At 36.8% G+C, this 19700-nt stretch overlaps 2 protein-coding genes across 2 annotated transcripts; both read left to right on the top strand.

Annotated features, from left to right (window-relative positions):
- The first annotated feature begins 262 nt into the window (after positions 1-262).
- LOC307008794 (uncharacterized protein) lies at positions 263-2212 on the top strand. Its single transcript, XM_079631952.1, has 2 exons — positions 263-568; positions 1009-2212. Exons 1-2 carry the CDS (start codon positions 518-520, stop codon positions 1324-1326), a joined length of 369 nt encoding a protein of 122 aa, XP_079488078.1. The 5' UTR covers positions 263-517; the 3' UTR covers positions 1327-2212.
- A 238-nt stretch (positions 2213-2450) lies between these two features.
- Positions 2451-19407, top strand: LOC307008788 (cytospin-A). The gene is made up of 12 exons (XM_079631942.1): positions 2451-2721; positions 4163-4223; positions 5644-6006; positions 7145-7218; positions 13095-13474; positions 14391-14475; positions 14560-14617; positions 14745-14823; positions 14930-15035; positions 17156-17272; positions 17360-17419; positions 17881-19407. The coding sequence occupies exons 2-12, from the start codon at positions 4184-4186 to the stop codon at positions 17968-17970; spliced, it is 1452 nt and encodes a 483-aa protein (XP_079488068.1). The 5' UTR covers positions 2451-2721; positions 4163-4183; the 3' UTR covers positions 17971-19407.
- Positions 19408-19700: the final 293 nt, after the last annotated feature.

Here is a 19700-nt window from a genome sequence, read left to right as displayed (position 1 = left end):
CATAACCTATAGGACTATTGTCTGTACTGTAGTAACACATTGGTATGCTTGGTGTACAGTACCATGGTAAAACCATCTGATTGGTTGTTGTTTTTTGTTTTATGTCATGTTTTTATATTATTTTGTAGGATTTTTGTTTTCCTTTTCTTGTTTTGTTTTTGTTCTGATAACTGGGTCGCGACTTTATAGCTCTTTCCGGCTTTACACGTGCCAAGCTATACAAGGATGTCGTCCTTCACAACAACTTAACCTCACATCCTATACTGTCGCAGCTGTCGTCATTGCTAGCATGTCAAAGTGTGTGCTAGCCTCTTTTGTTAATCTCATTGAGAGACAGACAGACAGATGGCGACTGTCTATATAAGCTATGATCACAGGAAGACGTGATAGACGTGCACTCCTACCTGAGTGAGCTCTATCTTCTGAAGACTCTCGGTCAGAAAGGAAAGAAACAAGGAACCAGTGGAAGAGGTAGTCCTGCTCACAAACCGCTCCGAGGCCTAGTGACTAACTTGACATGTTTTTTGGTCTCCCACGTTCTACTTCAGGGTACATTCGCTACTTGCAGGTAAGTAAAAGAATCTGTCCAGATGTGCATGTTATGGATAATAAACTGAATAGTCTAAATTAATCATCTGTAGATGTTTGTAGTTTTGTGTATTTACACCTGAACTGGGGCAGAACTAAACATAAAGCTGATTGGACATTGATGTAATGGGTGAATAATTGTTTTCTATAATTCAAGAATTTTTAGAACATTCCACATGGTGTGATTTCAATCACTATTATCTCAAATTAAGCCTTAAATCTGCAAATTATTACATTAGAGAACTGTTTGATCTGATTACAATCCATTTGTGTTACAATCTGGTCGTTATAGAATGTGTACTTGGCCATTATTCAAACATTTAATATTACACAGCCAAAAGAAAAGTGTCATCATTCAGTCATATGTAATGTTTGTCAGTTCATCACACAATATAACCATGTGTTTGCACTCTATTTCAGACGTCAGCAGTGCGGACTGTGATCTACAGGGCTCACGATCTTGTAGTGCCGAGGTTGGCTGTTGTTCTGGGTGCTTTGGGGTTTGCAATGTCCGGATACAGCTCTCGCCAACTCACTATTCACCACCGACCCTCCACACGCATCCTTCATTGGATGTCCAAACCCGCCAATGTTGATAGTCCAGGATCCCCATCAGCCCGAGCCCGTCAGGCTCCAGCCAATGCTGCCATGGCATCCGTCAAAAAAGATGAAGAGGATCAACCAATCAAAAACACAGGTGGCATCGAGCAGCCTGTGAAGACATCAACTGCCGTATAAAGAAAAAACTTCAGCCATACAAGGTCTTACTGTGTAAGATGGAGCATTAGTCAATAATTTAGTCAGTAGGGGAATGTGCCTTTGTACAAGAAAGCCGGTTTGCCCTGATTAGTTTGTGTTTATTTATGAGGTCGGCCACAGTTGCACAAATGATTCTGCAGATCTGTATTAATGACCAACTGTTGGTCATACATTGAATTAACATGTTTGTGAAAATGACTTGAATTTTTAAAAAATCTGTGTAAAAAACACAGGCATATGGTTTGATGATGTCATGCTTGGGCACTGTCACTGGTCAAGCGACATTGTGAATTCAACTTAATTTTAATATGCTGAATCAAGCCCACATACTAGGCATAATTTACACATGTCTGTCAGTGACATCCTGATGACCGGTCGGCGGTCTTACAATATCACCCACTATGACTGGGATGTTTCCAAAGCTAAATCGTTTCCTGAAGATTAGTTCACTGAGTGTATTTATGCTTGTTAATGAGATGTAAACATAGGGTAGACTGAATGAGCGAGAAGCTGTTTAACCTGTTCTACGCTCTTACAGAGAGAATATGGCATTAAAACAGTCCTGTATATTGCACAGCACACAGAATTAAACTACTTGCAGACAACTGGGAGGATTGTTCTGATATGTTTTCTATTTGTTTTTAAATGCTTATTTTAGTTTTTATATGGCTGCAGTCCTGATAACTGTCTATAAACAAGAAATGCAAACTATTGTGTAAATTTAGCTGTGTATGCATTTACATTTTATGCAAATAAAGAACTAACTTAATTTGTCTTAGCCTTTTTATTTAAAAGCCATTGACTTTTATGGTCTATAGTTTTTTTATTGTGATAAAAAATAATAATTAATAAATCACTTCAGCTTATTGCCTTGCAATCATTACAGTATTACTAGGTCAGAAGCTAAACAACAATCTTAATCACCTTCTGTTGCTCAGTGCTCAAATCTTTGAATTAGGATCATGTCAGAGGTTATGGTGAACTGACAGACTGCCTGTAGTAGCCTATTCGTTAAAACACACCTCAGAGCATAAACCCTTAATAACGATGATGGTAATGAGGGAATGTAGTAGGCTACATCGCACGTGACTCCTGGTATTAACTCACTTGGAGGGTGTTTACACGAGTTGTTTATTTGCTGTCGCTCCTTCAAAAGCTGAGGACTAGTTCACGCTGTTTTCAGTAGTAGTACTACTCAGTCCTCATGAGGGGGCAAAAGGACCGTTTTTAACCGTGCTTCAAAGTTCATACCCACATCCTGCAGTCTCTGCTCATGATCCGCTCCCGTCCTTGTCCGTAAAGAGGTGCGACTCCACCAGCGACAGCATGTAAAACTTCCCCGTCAGTCCCGGTGAACACAAGATCCTCAATAAGGTGTGTAACATAAACGATTCGTTAATATGGTTTTCTCTATCGTTTAGGTGTTTTTATATTTTATTAATTCATATAAGTATGATTTGCAGTCCTTTTCTCCTATGGTGATGCTCGCTGTCCATGTAATATGTTATTTTCTTGTTTTATTGTCTTGGTTTAAAGATGTTATTGATAGACTTTATTGATTATCTTGGTTTAAAGTTGCTTGTTCGTTCAACTTGAAGTAGGAGAATCCGGAGATTGTTGTAACACTGGGTAGCAAGTTAACAGTTTGAACCCATTAGAATGTATCAAAAAGGTCAACTTGATTAATGTTTTCTTTCTTTTTTTGTTATAAAATACAACAATATTAATTAATTATACTACAAAATATGATATATTAAAAACAATGCACGTTAATATTGTTATATAGCCTAGTATTACTATTAATAAATCGTCGTAATGTAGGCTATAGCCTAAAGTTCGTTTGTGAACAAATGATCGCAAATATATTTCCATGTTTTGGTTGTCACTGACTGCTAAGTTCAGAATCCTATTGTTCACCTTAGATTGAATGGCTATAAAAAGTAATTATGCAAAACAATACAATTTACTTTACCTGTTGAACATACAGTGGTGTAGCTACATTGTTAGATGCTGTTCTTTAGAGACCAACCAAAATGTGCCATTAGATATTATATGACGACCAAATTTACTCGCTTAAGTAAGTTTTATATTTATGCTTTTTTTATTACAAAGAGACCAAATGTCTTACAACAATCCATGGTCTTCCCTAATTATTTGCTCTACCCCAGTGTATTTTAGCAAGTGCTGTCAATAGGCTTTTGCATTTTCATGCAAACTTTACCACAAACCTCATTCAAATTGCAGTTGTTGGAGAGCTTTCTAAATATCTCACAGAGACCTGGAAGAGGAGTATGAGTGGAGATACTAATGTACAATTGTTATATCTTTTGAGTTATTGTTATGAATGTGCCGGCACCACTGTTATTTGGATATTGAATAAAGAGTGCATGGGACATAGAACACGTGTGTGAGAATGGGTGCTAAAGAAAAGGGTAATTTCGATGGTCTACTTTAGACATTCTACAAACTATTAAAGTAACTTTGCAACTACATGTAATCTGCAGTCAATTAGAGTATTAGTAGACTGTCTGCTTAATAATATCGGATAACACTTTTATTTTGATGCTCCCCAGTTGGCTAATTTAAGGCTACTTTTGATTGGCCATTGGGCTATTTTTGTTACGCAGACCTGGGCAACCCTTGACATACTAACCCGAATATCTAACCCTAACCTAACAGTCTACTAATACTTAGTTAGTAGTTGACATGTAGTTGCAAAGTTACATAAGTAGAATGTCTAAAGTGGACCATTGAAATAAAGTGTAACCAAGAAAATAAATGATGTGTATAATACATTTGTTGACTCATTCACTAGACTGAAAAAGCTGTTGGTAACATGGGGAATAACTCTGGAAAAGAACGACATGGATCTTCAGGTAACTAGCTTTTGACAACAAACATACACACACACACACACACATATTTGAATTTCCTGGTGTTTTATTGAGATCTGAGGCAATAACCCTCAAGGGTCAGGGTCCAACAGAGCCATTTTTCACAAGAGATAAAATAACAGCATGTAGAGACAGAGAGATATAGAAACAAAAAAATAAAGGAATACAGAAAAGATTGCTGTGTAAAGCGTAGTTCCTAGGCATGTGACTATATTGTGAAAGAAAGAACTGCAGGACAGTTATTAAATGTATTAGAGAGCGAGTCATTATTGGCATACTGTATTGTACATTCTTCTCTGTTATTGGTGGTGTCCAGAGCCCTCAGACTTACTGAATCAGCAAACCTTTCCCACCCAGGGAGACGACAAAGGCTTTTTAATGAAGAACACCCACTCACACACATTCAATCTAATCTGCTCCTGTTGGTTTGTATTCAGAAAAAGCAAATAGTGAAACCTGCCTATTTTAGAAAACTAAAAATTTTCCTACTTGATTAGTTCACATAAAAATACAAATAATTTACGTTTCAAAACTGTATGATTCACTTTTGTACATGGAGAATTTTGAATAGTGTGCTGGTTCCTCTAATAATAATGTACCAAAGATAATGTAAAAGCACCATTAAAGTGTTATAAACCTAGTCCATATGACCTGTGCACTATGTCCCAAGTATTCAGAAGCCTTTTGTGAAGAACTGACAACAATTTAAGTTAATATTTGCCAAAATTTTCTAATTAAGTTTGAAAATAAATGTATTTCTTTTTTATTGTAACAACAGGAATTATAAACAACCTTGTTTGTTGATGGGTTTTGCAGAGCTTAAGGGAATTGCAATTTAAAAAATAAGGACAGTCATATTGTAGTACAAAACAAAATGTAAACTCATTCCACAGACTTACAATATAATGTGAGAAAAAATCCTGTATACAGAATTATTGTTGACTGAGAAGGAAAAGAAAAGAAAAACATTCTTAAAAGAAGCACTTAAAATGGATATGTTTCTTATATTTACAAAGGATTATTATTATTTATTTATTTAAATTTTATTTATTATTTAAAAATACATTTATTTATTTTAAAAATCTTGAATCTTTCTTTTAATGGATCTTTAGATATATTTTGCTAGCAAACAAGAAAAAAAATTAAAAAGGAGTGATGGTGGTGTCATTTTATCCAAATGGAGAGACAAAAAAATCTGCACTTGGTAGTCAAATCTGTACTGTATATGGTAGTCACATAATTCTTGTCCCATGAAATCATGAATATTAACCACATTCTGAACATCCCATGAATAACGGAAATAAAGTTTCATATCTGTGACAGACTAATCTGCACACAAGTTATTATGTCAGGTAATGTTTTATTAAAGTATTCTGAGAGCTCCACCTCTGTCTCTCTGCAGGCACTGCTGTGGACATCTTTGAAACACCTCCCGCCTCGCCAGATAGTCTAGTTTCTACTTGGTCTCCAACGTCTCAGCTGGTGTCCATTTCCAACTGCACAAGCACAGCCACCCCAGAAACGGCTCAAGATGCTCTCAGTCCGCCACTCATCTCCACCAATCAGAATGATTCACTGTTGGACTGCAGGACAGGGCCTGTGGAAGAGGCTGAGGAATGTGAGATGACAGAAGTACCTATTCTGGTATCTCATCCGTCGTGTGTGTGTGTGCATGGAGACACAGAAGTGGACGCAAAACTCCTCCAGGAGTGTTTGAACACACTGCAGCTCAACAACACTGAAGAATCTACACACATTCTGAATGGTGAGTCAGACAGTCATGTTATGTCCACTGATTCATTCATAAATTAGAGCATGCACATAATTAAATGAACTGCAAACATTTTTAGGAAGTGGTCCGCACACAGTATTAGGAAAGTTACTCTAAAAAGTATTGCATTACTTATTACTAATTACTTTCTAAATCCCATATCAACCTCGACCAGTTGAACAATACAAGGATAGATATGAAACGGCCCTATTCATTCTTTCAAAAAAATTACATTTATTTAATGGGAGAAGGTTAAATTAAAAACAAACATTTTGATATTAGATGTTTAATTTTTATGTTAAATCCTATATATAATTGTTCTATAGTTTATACAATATTTAATCCAATTACATCAGAAGTAACTAATTCAATTAAAGAAAATGTAAGAGTAATGCTTTACCTTTTCAAGGGAAAAGTACTTAAATTACAGTAATGAATTACTTGTAGTAATGTATTACACCCAACACTCTCCGAACATAATAATACATTATATCAAAGTATTATATAAATCATGGGTCTAAAAAATTGGGGTTGCTGGTATGTTCTTATCATGGACATGGAGGACAAAAAATGCAAATAATAAAATGTTGTTAACTGTATAAGCATTTGTATTTATACATGCTTATTTAAAAAAATTAAAAACAAACAAAGAGGAGAAAAACTCAAATTCTCCAATCTTTTGTTATTAAAGTCACTTGGCCAACATGGACAGGTTGCATGACATTCTTGAAAACCATGAACAAAACCGTGAATGGTAAAAGTAAATATAACCCAGAGTACATACATTTTTTTCATTTTTTTATTCATTAATTTGTTCATTTTCATTCGGTATTTTGGGTTGCCACTTGTCCTGAATCTGGGTCCTGAAGAAGACCTCTGATACCCTTATAGATTTTAATTCATTAAATGTTTATTGAACATTTGTATCGCTTTTATTATATTGCTGTTGCTGTGGTTTTATAAAAAACAATAAGCCGTTCGAGGTCATGCAGTGCAGTGATTTTACCACTGCTGTAAACCTAAAGTAACACACTTCCTTTAGTGCGTTATTGCTTTATAATGTTCTTAGCAAATACCTGTATTATTTATAATTTTATCAATATTTAGAATCACATTTTTGTATGTTTTTCAGATCTGTTGCAATGTTTTCTGGTGGAGAGGGAGAAGATGAAGGAGGAATTGAGAAGTTGTAAGGAAAAGATTCAGGTGAATCAAACTTGCTTTTTTTTGTATCATCCATGCACTCTCAGTTTGTGCTTGACACTTTGGTTTCTAAAATTCCCTCTTTTGAAGACAGGAAAATGCAACAGGAAGTAACATTGTTCCCAAAGGGACAGGTCAGGGAGGGTTTGATAACAGCCTGTCAGCTTCAGCAAAGGCTTATGGGACATGCAATCCTACAAATGACTCCCTTCCTGCCTTAGTTGAGCAATGGACATTGTTTTTGTGAGTGGTTTGTGTTATGGTTCTGCTAACATGGTCCTAATCTGGTAGTCTCAAGGAATCAGATAAAACCAAATCTATTTTTGACAGGAAGGAGGAGAGGAAGGCAGGAAGGGGCAGAGAAGAAAAAAGAAAAGACTTGCATTGATTTTTGAATAGATTGATTTAGCATTGATCTATAGCATTAATATGAAACAACAAGAATGTTTATTAGTTATAGCAACATTTAAATCTTGTGATTTGATCACAAGCAGCTATACAGGGTGTCAGGCCTGAAGAAGTAGGAGAGACACAGATGGAAACAGGGAGTGAACAGGACATAATGAGGGGGATGTGGGGAATTCTGTTCAGCTTCTGCAAGAACAAAACTTTTTTGTTTGGCCCCTGTGACAGTAGAAGTCAGCATGTAACGACTCACTGACCAAACAACAGAGTGAGTGTGTTCCTCCCCAGCCTTCTGTGAGTGCACATATCTATAAAAATGCAACTCAACTACTAAGTGCACTTGCATGCACTTCAGTTGTGACTAAAGCAGTAACTGATCTTTAACTACAATTCTTTTTTTTAATGCAGTGTTTAATATTCATTATTTATCAGTGTTCAACAGAATCTTTTTAATTAATGTGCCATCATAATCTGTAATTAACTTTCCCTCTCCCTTGGAAAGACATCTCTTCTCTGATGACATTCACTGGCATGAGGGCGGGACAATAATCCATCCCTTCCAGAAACCTGTCACTCACATAAGATCACAGCAATTATCCAACCAACGATCCAAAAAAATTCCCTTTTTTATTTATTTTTTATAAAATCTTGTTCTAGAAGCCACTGATATAAGTCACAATACGTGAAGTCAGTCGCATTTTTCTGTTCATTTTGACTTTTAAAAGTCATATTGACGCTAGTCTGAAATCGGGGTTTTTGCAAAGTTTTTCCAAAGTACTCCCGAATAAATTTTTTGTGATGTCTTTGCAGTTGGACTAACGAACCTTGATAATGCAACTGTAGTTTGGCTTTCGCTGCGTCTGTGTACTGTCTGAGTAGGTAATGTGTGTAGTATGAATGTAATCCGGACTTACTACATCCGCTATGTTGTCATTATCATGTGACCTAGTCAGTTGCGTTTCCTCAGACACACACACGAGAGTTCATCTGAGATTGAAACACATGCATTGGAGGGTAATAGGTATTCCTATGCTGTCTGAAATGTGAAGATCATTTCAAACTTTAAACCGACAAATCACAAGAGCCAATTGTTGACAGCACACTTTGTGAAACCTTGAGAAAATACTCAATTGTGTAAACAAGTTTTTTAATGCACTACAAGTATTGTTTTTATCTACAAGTATCTATAATAACTATATTAACCAATATTTACTAAATGTCCTGCTTTTAAAATCCACTAAAGGCTGGAACACACTCCCTGAACAGACTTTAAAACTCTATAGGCATCATACACTTAAAGACTGAGGATCACACTCAGTTGCGTTTCTTCAGTTCCTTCATCTCCATTCATAAATCCTCTCCCGTGGCCTCATGGGATTGTAAAGTGTTCATTGAATGCACACTTCAGACTCTCGCCGGATGTAGTCGGTCATCCAGGGACTTTTCGCCTACTGTTTTTCAAATACTATGTATTCTGACATACTACCCTGCTCGCGTACTGTTATCCGCATACTAGATAGTACAGAAGTATTCGATTTCGGACACGTCTTTCCATGCAATGTGTATTAAATCTTTCAAATATTTGGTTATGCATTGTAATGCGTAATGTGATGTTCGTCATGTATAGACAAGGCAAGGCAAGTTTATTTATATAGCACATTTCATACCCAATGGTAATTCAAAATGCTTTACATAGAAGAAATTAAAATAATCAAAAGAAATAAGAATAATTAAAACAGTTTAGAATAAAAAATAAAATAAAATACAGTACAAACAGTCGGACGAACAGTGGCACAGTGCTCATTCATTAAATGCACAGCTAAACAGATGCATTTTGAGTCTGGATTTGAATATGACTACTGTAGGAGCACAATACAAGTATATGATTTTGTTTCATATACTTGAAACAAATGAAAACTGTATCTCAACTACGTAAAAAAAAGCTGTACGACATAACTGCACATGTACATTTACTCAATGACTCCCTCATACATTACCACATAACTTTCATATTCACTCATAAGATCTATAAGTCACTCTTTGTAATATTCCCAGTTTCATTTTGACCCGAACAAGCTCTCTCTTGCCCCTCTGGACATTGCAAAAATGTTAAATTTGGTGTTCTAACAATGACTGTACTCAGGGAGCACAAAATCTGTCTGTGTGGAAGACGAAGAGTGAAACAATAACTATGGATGGAGCGACCTACCACCACTCATCACACACACACACACACACACATACACACACACACACACACACACACACACACACACACACAAGCGCGTTATGAACATAAGAAGCTGGCGGATCAGTTCCAGATGGACTGCTCTGAATGCAGGAGTCACACACTGGATTTGGGTTTGGCTGGAAAAAGCTTTACACAGTGTATTAGGGCATTGTGTTAGACGCACTTGTCTGTGGGCACTTTTCTGTGCGTGTATTACTGAGTGTAGTGATTATGTAGTGTGCAAGGGGTTGTCAAGTAGGGTGATCGAGTCACACTCTACCCACCCCCACACACACTGTGCAAAGCCCAAAAAAAGAGAAACAACTTCTTATCATCTGAGTTGGGTGTGATACTTCCTTAGAAATCCCACTGAGTCAATGAGCTGATGTCTAAAACATCACCACTGTCCAGAGAGAGAGAGGTGGGGTCATTTTCTGTTGTGCCGGGATGCCTGGAAAGCTGTGAGTGTGAGCAGAGAGAGAAAGACAGAATTGAATGACTTTAACAAGGTTGGGTGATTGCCAACATGTGTTAATGCGATTTCATTCAGTCCTTATCCATCAATAAAATAAAGTATTCTTTTAGAACAAATGCTTCGGGATTTAAACAGGCTAATAGGAAAAGAAAAAGATCATGAAAATCTCTCCTGTGACAGAAAATTCTTAACTAATCCACTCTTAACTAATAATCACTTGTGTTTTGTTTAAGACTGGAATTTTGAAACAGAACTTTTGCCCAGATATTTGCCATGATTTACAGTCTGGAATAGTTGCTGAAAGTCAGAGGCAGTCTGCAGATTTTGGCCAGTTGGAGTTGACAGATTTCACAGAAAATTGCGTAGTGTATGATGGGCACAGACTATTTTTAGCTTCAGATTATGAGCAGATTATGAGTCCAATATTTTGAGCTAATTTCAGAACACATATTGTTTTCAATTGTCACGTGTCTCCTACCAATGAGGCACATGTTTCTGTGTGAGTTTATTGTGTTCTGAACCACTTAAAAGTCTGATGAAGAGTGTGATCCTCAGTCTTTAAGTGTATGATGCCTATAGAGTTTTAAAGTCTGTTCAGGGAGTGTGTTCCAGCCTTTAGTGGATTTTAAAAGCAGGACATTTAGTAAATATTGAAAATGAAAATATAACATTTATAGTTATTATAGATACTTGTAGATAAAAACAATACTTGTAGTGCATTAAAAAACTTGTTTACACAATTGAGTATTTTCTCAAGGTTTCACAAAGTGTGCTGTCAACAATTGGCACTTGTGATTTGTCGGTTTAAAGTTTAAAATGATCTTCACATTTCAGACAGCATAGGAATACCTACCTCCAATGCATGTGTTTCAATCTCAGATGAACTCTCGTGTGTGTGTCTGAGGAAGTCTTGCTATAATGAGCTCCAGCTGGGGTCTGGAGGCCTCCGAGTGATGAAGAGGGTCCTGAGACTTTTCCTCCTACTCTAATTCCATCCTCCTTCGCTGTTATTTGTTTAATCGCAGCTGGGGTCTTCAACCTTTTTCAGGCTAAGAAACTAACGTCTGACCTATACCATCATGCATAGTATCATAATGTATTTACATATTTTGTTATGATGCTAACATCGCAATGCCATTAAAATAATCATTATAGAAGTCAGAGTCATGTAATTGAATAACTTTGGTTGAAGTTAGCATACTGATATATTTGTTTAATGCATTTTCTTTTCTTTTTTTCTCCACAAAAATGAGCTTGATAATCGGCAGGGTTCTAGTTGGCCTTGTGTCTCTCTTTTTTAACGTTTCTACATAGTTATTCTCCACCCTTTCATCTTAATAACTCTTGTCATTTTTTTAAAATAATTTCTCATGAATTTTCCCCTACTTTTGGCCTCTCTTGTCCTAAATGACTTTGCCTGCTAATTGTTATTACCGTTTTCTTTCTGCTATTATTGTACAGGATTGTACAATGATGAGTAACTCAGTTTGATAACTTTAGTAGTCAGTAGTTTGTGTTCATTTAAGTCACTTATCCTCTCTGGCAGAATCAAGAAAGAGTTTCAGTCAGTTCTATTGAGAGAGAGACAAGAAATGAAAGAAAGAAAGAATAGATTGTATGTGTTTTACAAATGTGTTATCATGCCTGGGAATCACTCTTGTATTTCTTCACAACTGACTATTGAGCAATCATTTTATTGCCAGAACATGCTCAGGGCTGCAACTGGAGTAAGATTCCTGTGTGTGTGTGTGTGTGTGTGTGTGTGTGTGTGTGTGTGTGTGTGTGTGTGTGTGTGTGTGTGTGTGTGTGTGTGTGTGTGTGTGTGTGTGTGTGTGTGTGTGTGTGTGTGTGTGTGTGTGTGTGTGTGTGTGTGTGTGTGTGTGTGTGTGTGTGAGTGTGTGTGTGTGCGTGTGCGTGTGCGTGTGTAAATATGACACGGCTCTGGACCACTGCATGTAAATAATACAGGATACGTTTTATACCTTTGAAGTAGAATTTGTTGCTGATCTGACCGTCTCAAATTCCTCGGCAGAGCAGAGCGAAGTTTAATGTAAGCATATTGTGTGTGTGCGTGTGTTTAGCAAACAGTGAGAGGTGGACAGCAGCACAGTATGTTCACAGTATCTTCTGACCTCATACACTCACAGCTGAATTACAACTCTAGAGGAAATCCAAGAGGAAAACATTCATATCCTCAGTCTACTGCTCTGCTCTCGAAGCCCCTACATCCTAGTGTATATTTTGTAATCAAGGAACCTTGAAATATATATATATGTATATGTGTGTGTATGTGTGTATATATATATATATATATATATACACACACATATATATTTCAAGGTTCCTTGATACATATATCATGTTTTATATGTAGAGACGTTTCTCTCAGTTATTTATGTGTGGAAATCAGAACGTCGTCATTTGGAAGAGCAGGAGTTATGATCATATATTATGATCGACAGCTAGAGCAAAATTGACAATACAAGAGTCAAGCACTCTACTCCTCAAGTCTACTCCAGCACATCCCAAAGATCCCAAAGAAACTTAATAATCACTGCAATAATAATGTAGTCATAGACTCTTAAGCATATTTCAATGTGTGTGTGTGTGTGTGTGTGTGCCTGCGTGAATGCTTGAGCTTGTACCTACATGTCTGTGTAATTAAAATATTTTATAATAAAAATACATAATGTATATTAAATAAAAACAATATAAAATTAAATATATTATATAAATATGTAATACGACCACTGTTTTCTCCTTCTGTAGGCAGAACGTGAGGAGTGGCAGCAATTCCAGGCTGACCTGAAGGTGGCGCTAGTGGTTTCAGACAGACTGAGGGCAGAATCTGAGGAAGAGCTAAGTTCTTTAAGAGCAACAATGCAGGACATGGGCACACAGCTAGCCGATGCCTTACAGGGTCGCCAGGAGTTCAAAAGTCAATTAGAGAGCCTCAGAGTTGAACTGGAGCAGAGCCAGCAGAAATTGAAGCAGGTCACAGGCAGCCACCAGGGGGCGCCGCTACTGAGGGGCCTAGAGAGACGAGTGGAGGGTTACGAGAAGAGCACTGGACCCGAAGAGCAACTGTGGACAGATGAGATTAAGGGGAAAAGAGAAATTCGCACCTCTGGTACTGCTGAGAGGTCAAGGTTAGTATTATCTAGGATTCAAAATGTCAAAAAAATTGGAAATATGGATCCTAAACACACATAGGCTAAAGTTTTGAGATCAAATAAATGTGAATTATAAAAGTTTCATATAAAGTAAACTGGTTACACTTTACAATAAGGTCCCATTAGTTATCTTTAGTTAATGTCAATATACCTTTCTGCATCCGAAATAATCGCATACTTCCCTACTATATAGTAGACGGAAAACAGTATGTGACAAAAGAAGTATGTCCGAATTCACAGTAGTCATAAAAGAGTAGGCAAAAAGTATTCAGGAGACCTACTTCTTTCAGCGAAATTCAGAAGTGTGCATATGATGGACACTTTATGAGGCAACGGGAGAGGAGTTGTGAATGGCATTGACAGTGACGCGACCAAAGTCCCTTTCAAGGACGCGACTCAACTGACGCTGGTAGGTCACGTGAAACAGTCACAGAATAAATCAGGATCTGACCGAGCTTTGTTGGTGATCTGAATCAAAAGATTAAAGTAAATTCAAAATGAATCAAAATCCTCAATTTGAGCTCTTCAATGCTTTCTTTGAACATGTAGTAGTTTGGAAATCGAGGTAATGGATCCCGCTCGTCTGAACATGTTAGAATGGAGTTGATTCGCCTGAGTGGAATTGATTCCCACCTTTGGAATCAACAGTGCTCTCTCTCACTTCCCAACTGAATCAAAGAATCAGTTTTGATTCAGTCTTATTCGAGCTTGTCTGTTCATCGAGTGAGTTCCATTCCATTGTGAATCAGTGCACAGTTATGTGGTGGTGCATGCTGCAGACATATCTGATTTGAGAGCATTGTTTAGTGATTCTAAATGATTCATTGTTTACAGCCCACAGTCTGTCAAAGAGACCTATGTTACATTCATGGATCATTCCATCATTTTGCAGGAGTCTGTGCAGACTGCCCTCCAATTACCCTGATGTTGTTGTAAATGGTACTTCCCAGCCCTCCATGGCTATGACAACAGAATCTGTGAGTAGAAAAGTAAAACATATTCCCTTTTCTGCTATTTTTAGGATTTTTTTAATGCATCTGAAATATTTGCTCACTCCTCAGAGCAAGACTCAAGCAGTAAGTTTAGAGCAACAGAGCAACATGACCAGCTCCATTAAAGGTATCAAAACAGGGGTTTAATTTGCACAATATCCTGTTGATTGGGTTTCATTGAATATTGCTAGCATACCAGACTCATACGGACACAAATGATTTATTCTGTGTGCGTGTCTGTGCATGTCTGACAGACAAGAAAGTGGAGAATTCACAACTACAAACATGCAACTCTTCGGGTTTAGATGTGACAAATAAGATCAACAGGACGAGGTGAATCAAACACCATTATCTCTTTTTCCATTACCGTTCATTCATGAGAAACACTGGAATGATAGTCAAATAGTAGAGAATTGACATCCATCTCCTTTCCCATCAGGACACAGGAGGATTTCCCATCAGGACTCAGGTCGCTGAGGCTTCATGGAAGTTCGAGGCGGAACTCCCTGCTTCGCTGGAGTCAAGGCAGAACTCAGGGATACAAGGTACTCAATTGAACCAAACTAAACGAAATAGCTGACAGATCAAACTTGGCAGTCGGCCACACACCCCCTTGTCTCAGCCTTAGACAGCACAGACCACCCACAGTCCTTTCTCTGACCATCTGATGCACATTGTACACACAACTCAAAAGCACTCTCTCAATCAGGAAAGCTCTTGTCTGTCTCACAGGGGTTTTCTATCAGTCTGTCTGCAAAAAAATAAAGCCTCGGAAGTCGTGTATACAAGTTACTGGGTTGAAACAACAAACACTATTAAGAAAGAATTTATCTCTGGATTTCCTAAAGTGCTATTTTGGTTTTGTTTGTGGCTCTTAGTAGCAAGAAATAATACATTTATTCAGCAAAATGTATATATTTATACTTAAATTAATATATTCAGCAAGGATGCATTGAATTGTTCAAAGGTTACAGGAAATATATTTTTAGTATTATAAAAGATTTCTTTTTAAAATAAATGCTGTTCTTTAAAGGGACACTAAGTATCTTTTTAGGTATTTTATTATCTAAAATCAATATTTTTATTCATAAATATGTCCTCAATGGTGTACAAATACCTTGGCCAATTATCTGACTTATCCTTATAAATGAAGAATTTATTATCTTTATAATAAATCTTATAAAATCTTGTGTCTTAATAAATTTATAATCTTTATTATCTTTGTATACATGGGACGGGTAGGTCCACGGAGGCTTCCATGTAGTTCCGCCATCTTGCAAAACTATAATAGCAAGAGAGGGACAAAAAGTACTAAGCCAACGCGTTTCCACAACGCGTTTTCGTTCAGAGCCAGAAACCAGCAGAAACGCAGGTGCAGAGCAGTGAGAGGCGCTTGAAACTGCACCGGCAAGTTTAAAAGTCTGGATTGTATTGTTATTATGGACCATACATATGCCAAGCCACAGGAGAAGAAAACATCGTCGCCAAAAAAATCAAAAATAGAACGTAAAATGCGTGGGATTTCCCCCTTTCTGGTCAATGTTTCCCTGCCTCTGCTTAATTATTTTTATCCCCGGTGGGGATAAATTTATCCTCCCCTCAAAGTGATCATTCTACTACTACATTCGAGCCTCATTCAACTCCAGTTTGCGCGAATGAGGCGAATTGCTATCACAGATAATGTATTTTCTATCATTTCACTGTAGCTCAGCATCGCGATGTAAAGTTAACGTTATTGCATGATCACAGTTCATATGTGTGGGGAAAGATAAGCTATTAGAGTAAAAATATTGCGTTAGGCTACTTAAGAAAAAAGATTTTACAATTCCTGCACATGCAGTGATGAAGTTCATGTTCTCATGATTTATTTTTATGAATAACAATGTTTCAAAACATTAGGAAAACTCGACGAAGTACTATTAGAAGACATCCTGTCAAAGCTTTTTGGTACATATCGCCTACCGTAGATGCAATGCGCATTTGAAAAAGCGAGGCGCTGGAGAGCAAAATTAGTTTGGATGCAAAATACGAATTCACCACATGATGGGAGTAATTCCTACTTAGTGTCCCTTTAAGAATCGTGAAAATATTTAGAAAAAATTTTTTAGCAGCACAAATATTTTCAATAATAATAAGTAGAAATTATTCTTGAGCAGCGAATCATCTTATTTTAATGATTTCTGAAGGATAATGTGATATTGTTCAGTAATGATGCTGAAAATTATGCTTTGCCATTACAGGAATAAAGGAAATATTTTTGAAAAGTAGTGTATATGTATTTTCCGCCGCCTTTTTAAATTTGATCTGTGAAATAATAGGGATTTTTATTATAGACAGGAATTGTCAACACAGAGTGTGAACATATTTGCTTCAATTATTATTATTCTTTTTTTCTGTACAGAAACATTTATGAAGACTGCCACACCATTGTTTAAATAAACTTTTCCAACAGAGGTCTATTATTGTGATACAAACTATAAAACCAAACAGTATACTGTAACAAAGACAAAACTAACTGTGGTTGGTCACTTTATACATCAACCACCCAGTCTCTTCCTGTCTAAGTGGGTGGTTCTCGGCCAGAACAAAGCTGCAATAAAAGTGGACTGATGTAGAATATCTGCCTGTCTCTTTATCATTCTGCTGCCTCCTGTCTTTCCTGCAGAATATTGAGATCACTAATTTCAGCAGTTGCTGGGTGGACGGTTTGGCCTTTTGTGCGATTTACCACAGTTACCTCCCCTCTCACATACCGTATGACAAACTCAGTCCAGAGAACAAGGTGATACACACGTCTTACACATGCCTGTGTGCAAACATATTAGCAAAAGGGTTGTTATGATGATTCTGATGATGATTTTATCCATAGAAAGAGAACCTGACTCTAGCATTCCAGACTGGAGAAGGTTTTGGAATCTCTGCATCACTGGTGAGATGATTGAGTTTTTTTCTAAGCTGTCATATTTAATTTCATAACTTAATCCTATAATTACTCCACTCTGATTCAGCCACCAAACTAATCAACCAATGCACAATCAATTAGTTCCAGCTTAAATCAAAAACATTCTGTCAGATATTGGTACTGACTTCAGAATATGCAAGACATGAGAATGAAAAACATGTCAGGCCAGATGTGAAAATGACTCAGATATGATTGATTAGATATGCAATTGACTCAGAAATGAATGGCTGAACGTGATAATTACTCAGAGATGATTGACTGGATATTTAAATGCCTCATGCATGATTGGCTGAATGTATTAGCAATCATGATTGGCCTGATTCAAAAAACAACTCAGACATGATTCATTGGAACAATGCAAACATGAATGCAAACAGGATTTCATGTGGTTGTTCATTTGTGAATAATGTTTCATTGTGGTTCCTCAGACGGTGGAGGAGATGCTAAAAGATGATGCACCGGACTGGCACAGAGTTCTGGAATACGTAGAGAGCATCTACCGGCATTTTGAGATGTGAGACTCTGGATATACATGTCCTGATCATTTGCACAGTCATCACAAATGCTTTCAAAATTTCAATATGGCCTCAGAGGGGAGCACACAACTTTGAACAACCTTAAAGTAGACCTGAAAGTTCATATTTTGCTGCTGGTTTGTATTTGAGTTTGGCTGGTTAGCATGGCCCGCTAACCCTGCCATGTGTTCTGACTTATTGCAAGCAACTTATTGCAAGCAACAAGTACTTGTTTCATTGTTATACTGAAGGGCTCTTAAAAGTGTCATTTGAACTTAAAGTCGGCATGAAACAAAGGTTGCAATAGTCTTTTCTATTATAATTATTATGAGTTATTGAACAATTATTAGATCATGAGTGCTCATGAATTAAAATAAATAAATAAATAATGATGTGCATGGATATGGCATTGGCATTATACTGCAATATTCCATAAAAATACAAGAATTGTCCATTTTAATTTCATGGTGACTGTGCTTTCTTGTTGTGCCATTAATCAATCAGCATTTACTCGGTTAATTAGCTCACAAGTATGTGCCTAGAACTGAGAGGCCAAAAAGGAAACAAGCAGGTTGCATACTTGTGGGGGTCCAGCATTCATCCGATCCCACTGAGATGAACTGGAATACTATTTGATGTTCTAGTATTAGACCTCCTGAGTAAAACTCCCATAGAAGAGCGTTGTGTTTGTGTAACTGTAAGGGTTGTGAGTTGGATGATGAGGAGTGTCCTGTTTTTATTGTTGCTGCTTTCTGCCCTCTGTTGGTTTTCATGTGGAATTGCAGGTTTCATCGTCAGTTTCTCGTTTTGCTTTTTTTTTATTCTGATAAAACACGACATGAACTACGTTGTAAATCATAAATCACAGAAATCTTTACATCTGTATGTGTGCCATGTTTTATTCTCAGTGATGTTAAAAGTCTGAATAGGGAACAGAGCTGATTCATTCATTCATCCTGTTCTGTTGACTTTGAGCCCCAAAACCCACTGATACTCTGACAGCCATTAGCGTTTTGTAGATATTTAATGGTAAGATTTCAAAGACAAGCATTAAATAATAAATATTTTTATTTATACTGTTTGTTTCATTGACCAATGGGGAGTGAGGCTTGGCAAAACTTGAGAGTGATGCTTGTGTGTATGTGATTGAAAATGTGGGTATATAACATATGAATGAATATTCCTTATTTAAAGTGTGGAGGAAAGGGACAGGCATAATCATAACTAACTGCACTTAAATGATTCAATAGTCTCAAATGTCAGTGAATGTGCGAAATTATTTTGGTACAGAAATATACAAACATTGATTTCAGTATTTTTGTTCTCTCTGGCACTCTTGGCATTCCTATTTATATTTGTATTCCTATATGCAATTTCTAGTTCAATGGATATAGAAGTGACTCTTCCTCTTTTGAAATAAATGAATAAATCAGTTGACTGACCTTTGATCACTGGACAGACACGTCAGAATGAAAGTTGTGTGCGTAAGTTATCCTGTGAGGAAACAACTTTTTTTTCATAATAAAAGTCGTTGTGAGAACGTATGATTAATTAAAGCCGTAGCTACTTTATGTTGGTACTGTAAGTTAAGGTATGTAATATATATATTATTTTTTATTTTTTCTCTCTTGGTTTTTGTTTGTTTTAAAAATGTTTTATATTAAACAAATTCTACAAAGAAAAATGCAACAAAAAATAATAAAGCTAGAAAAAAAAGTGTAAAACAATACAAA

This window comes from Phoxinus phoxinus (assembly GCF_949152265.1).
Source record: "Phoxinus phoxinus genome assembly, chromosome: 13".
Classification (NCBI taxonomy): Eukaryota; Metazoa; Chordata; class Actinopteri; order Cypriniformes; family Leuciscidae; genus Phoxinus; species Phoxinus phoxinus.
This window is presented reverse-complemented; position numbering and strand designations above follow the sequence as displayed.

What these genes read in the sequence shown, in the direction of transcription:
- LOC307008794 (XM_079631952.1), top strand. Translation starts at nt 518, where the DNA reads ATGTTTTTTGGTCTCCCACGTTCTACTTCAGGGTACATTCGCTACTTG. An exon ending in GGTACATTCGCTACTTGCAG is followed by an intron (nt 569 to 1,008) that starts GTAAGTAAAAGA and finishes ACTCTATTTCAG; the next exon opens with ACGTCAGCAGTGCGGACTGT.
- LOC307008788 (XM_079631942.1), top strand. Translation starts at nt 4,184, where the DNA reads ATGGGGAATAACTCTGGAAAAGAACGACATGGATCTTCAG. An exon ending in AGAACGACATGGATCTTCAG is followed by an intron (nt 4,224 to 5,643) that starts GTAACTAGCTTT and finishes GTCTCTCTGCAG; the next exon opens with GCACTGCTGTGGACATCTTT. An exon ending in GGTACTGCTGAGAGGTCAAG is followed by an intron (nt 13,475 to 14,390) that starts GTTAGTATTATC and finishes ATCATTTTGCAG; the next exon opens with GAGTCTGTGCAGACTGCCCT.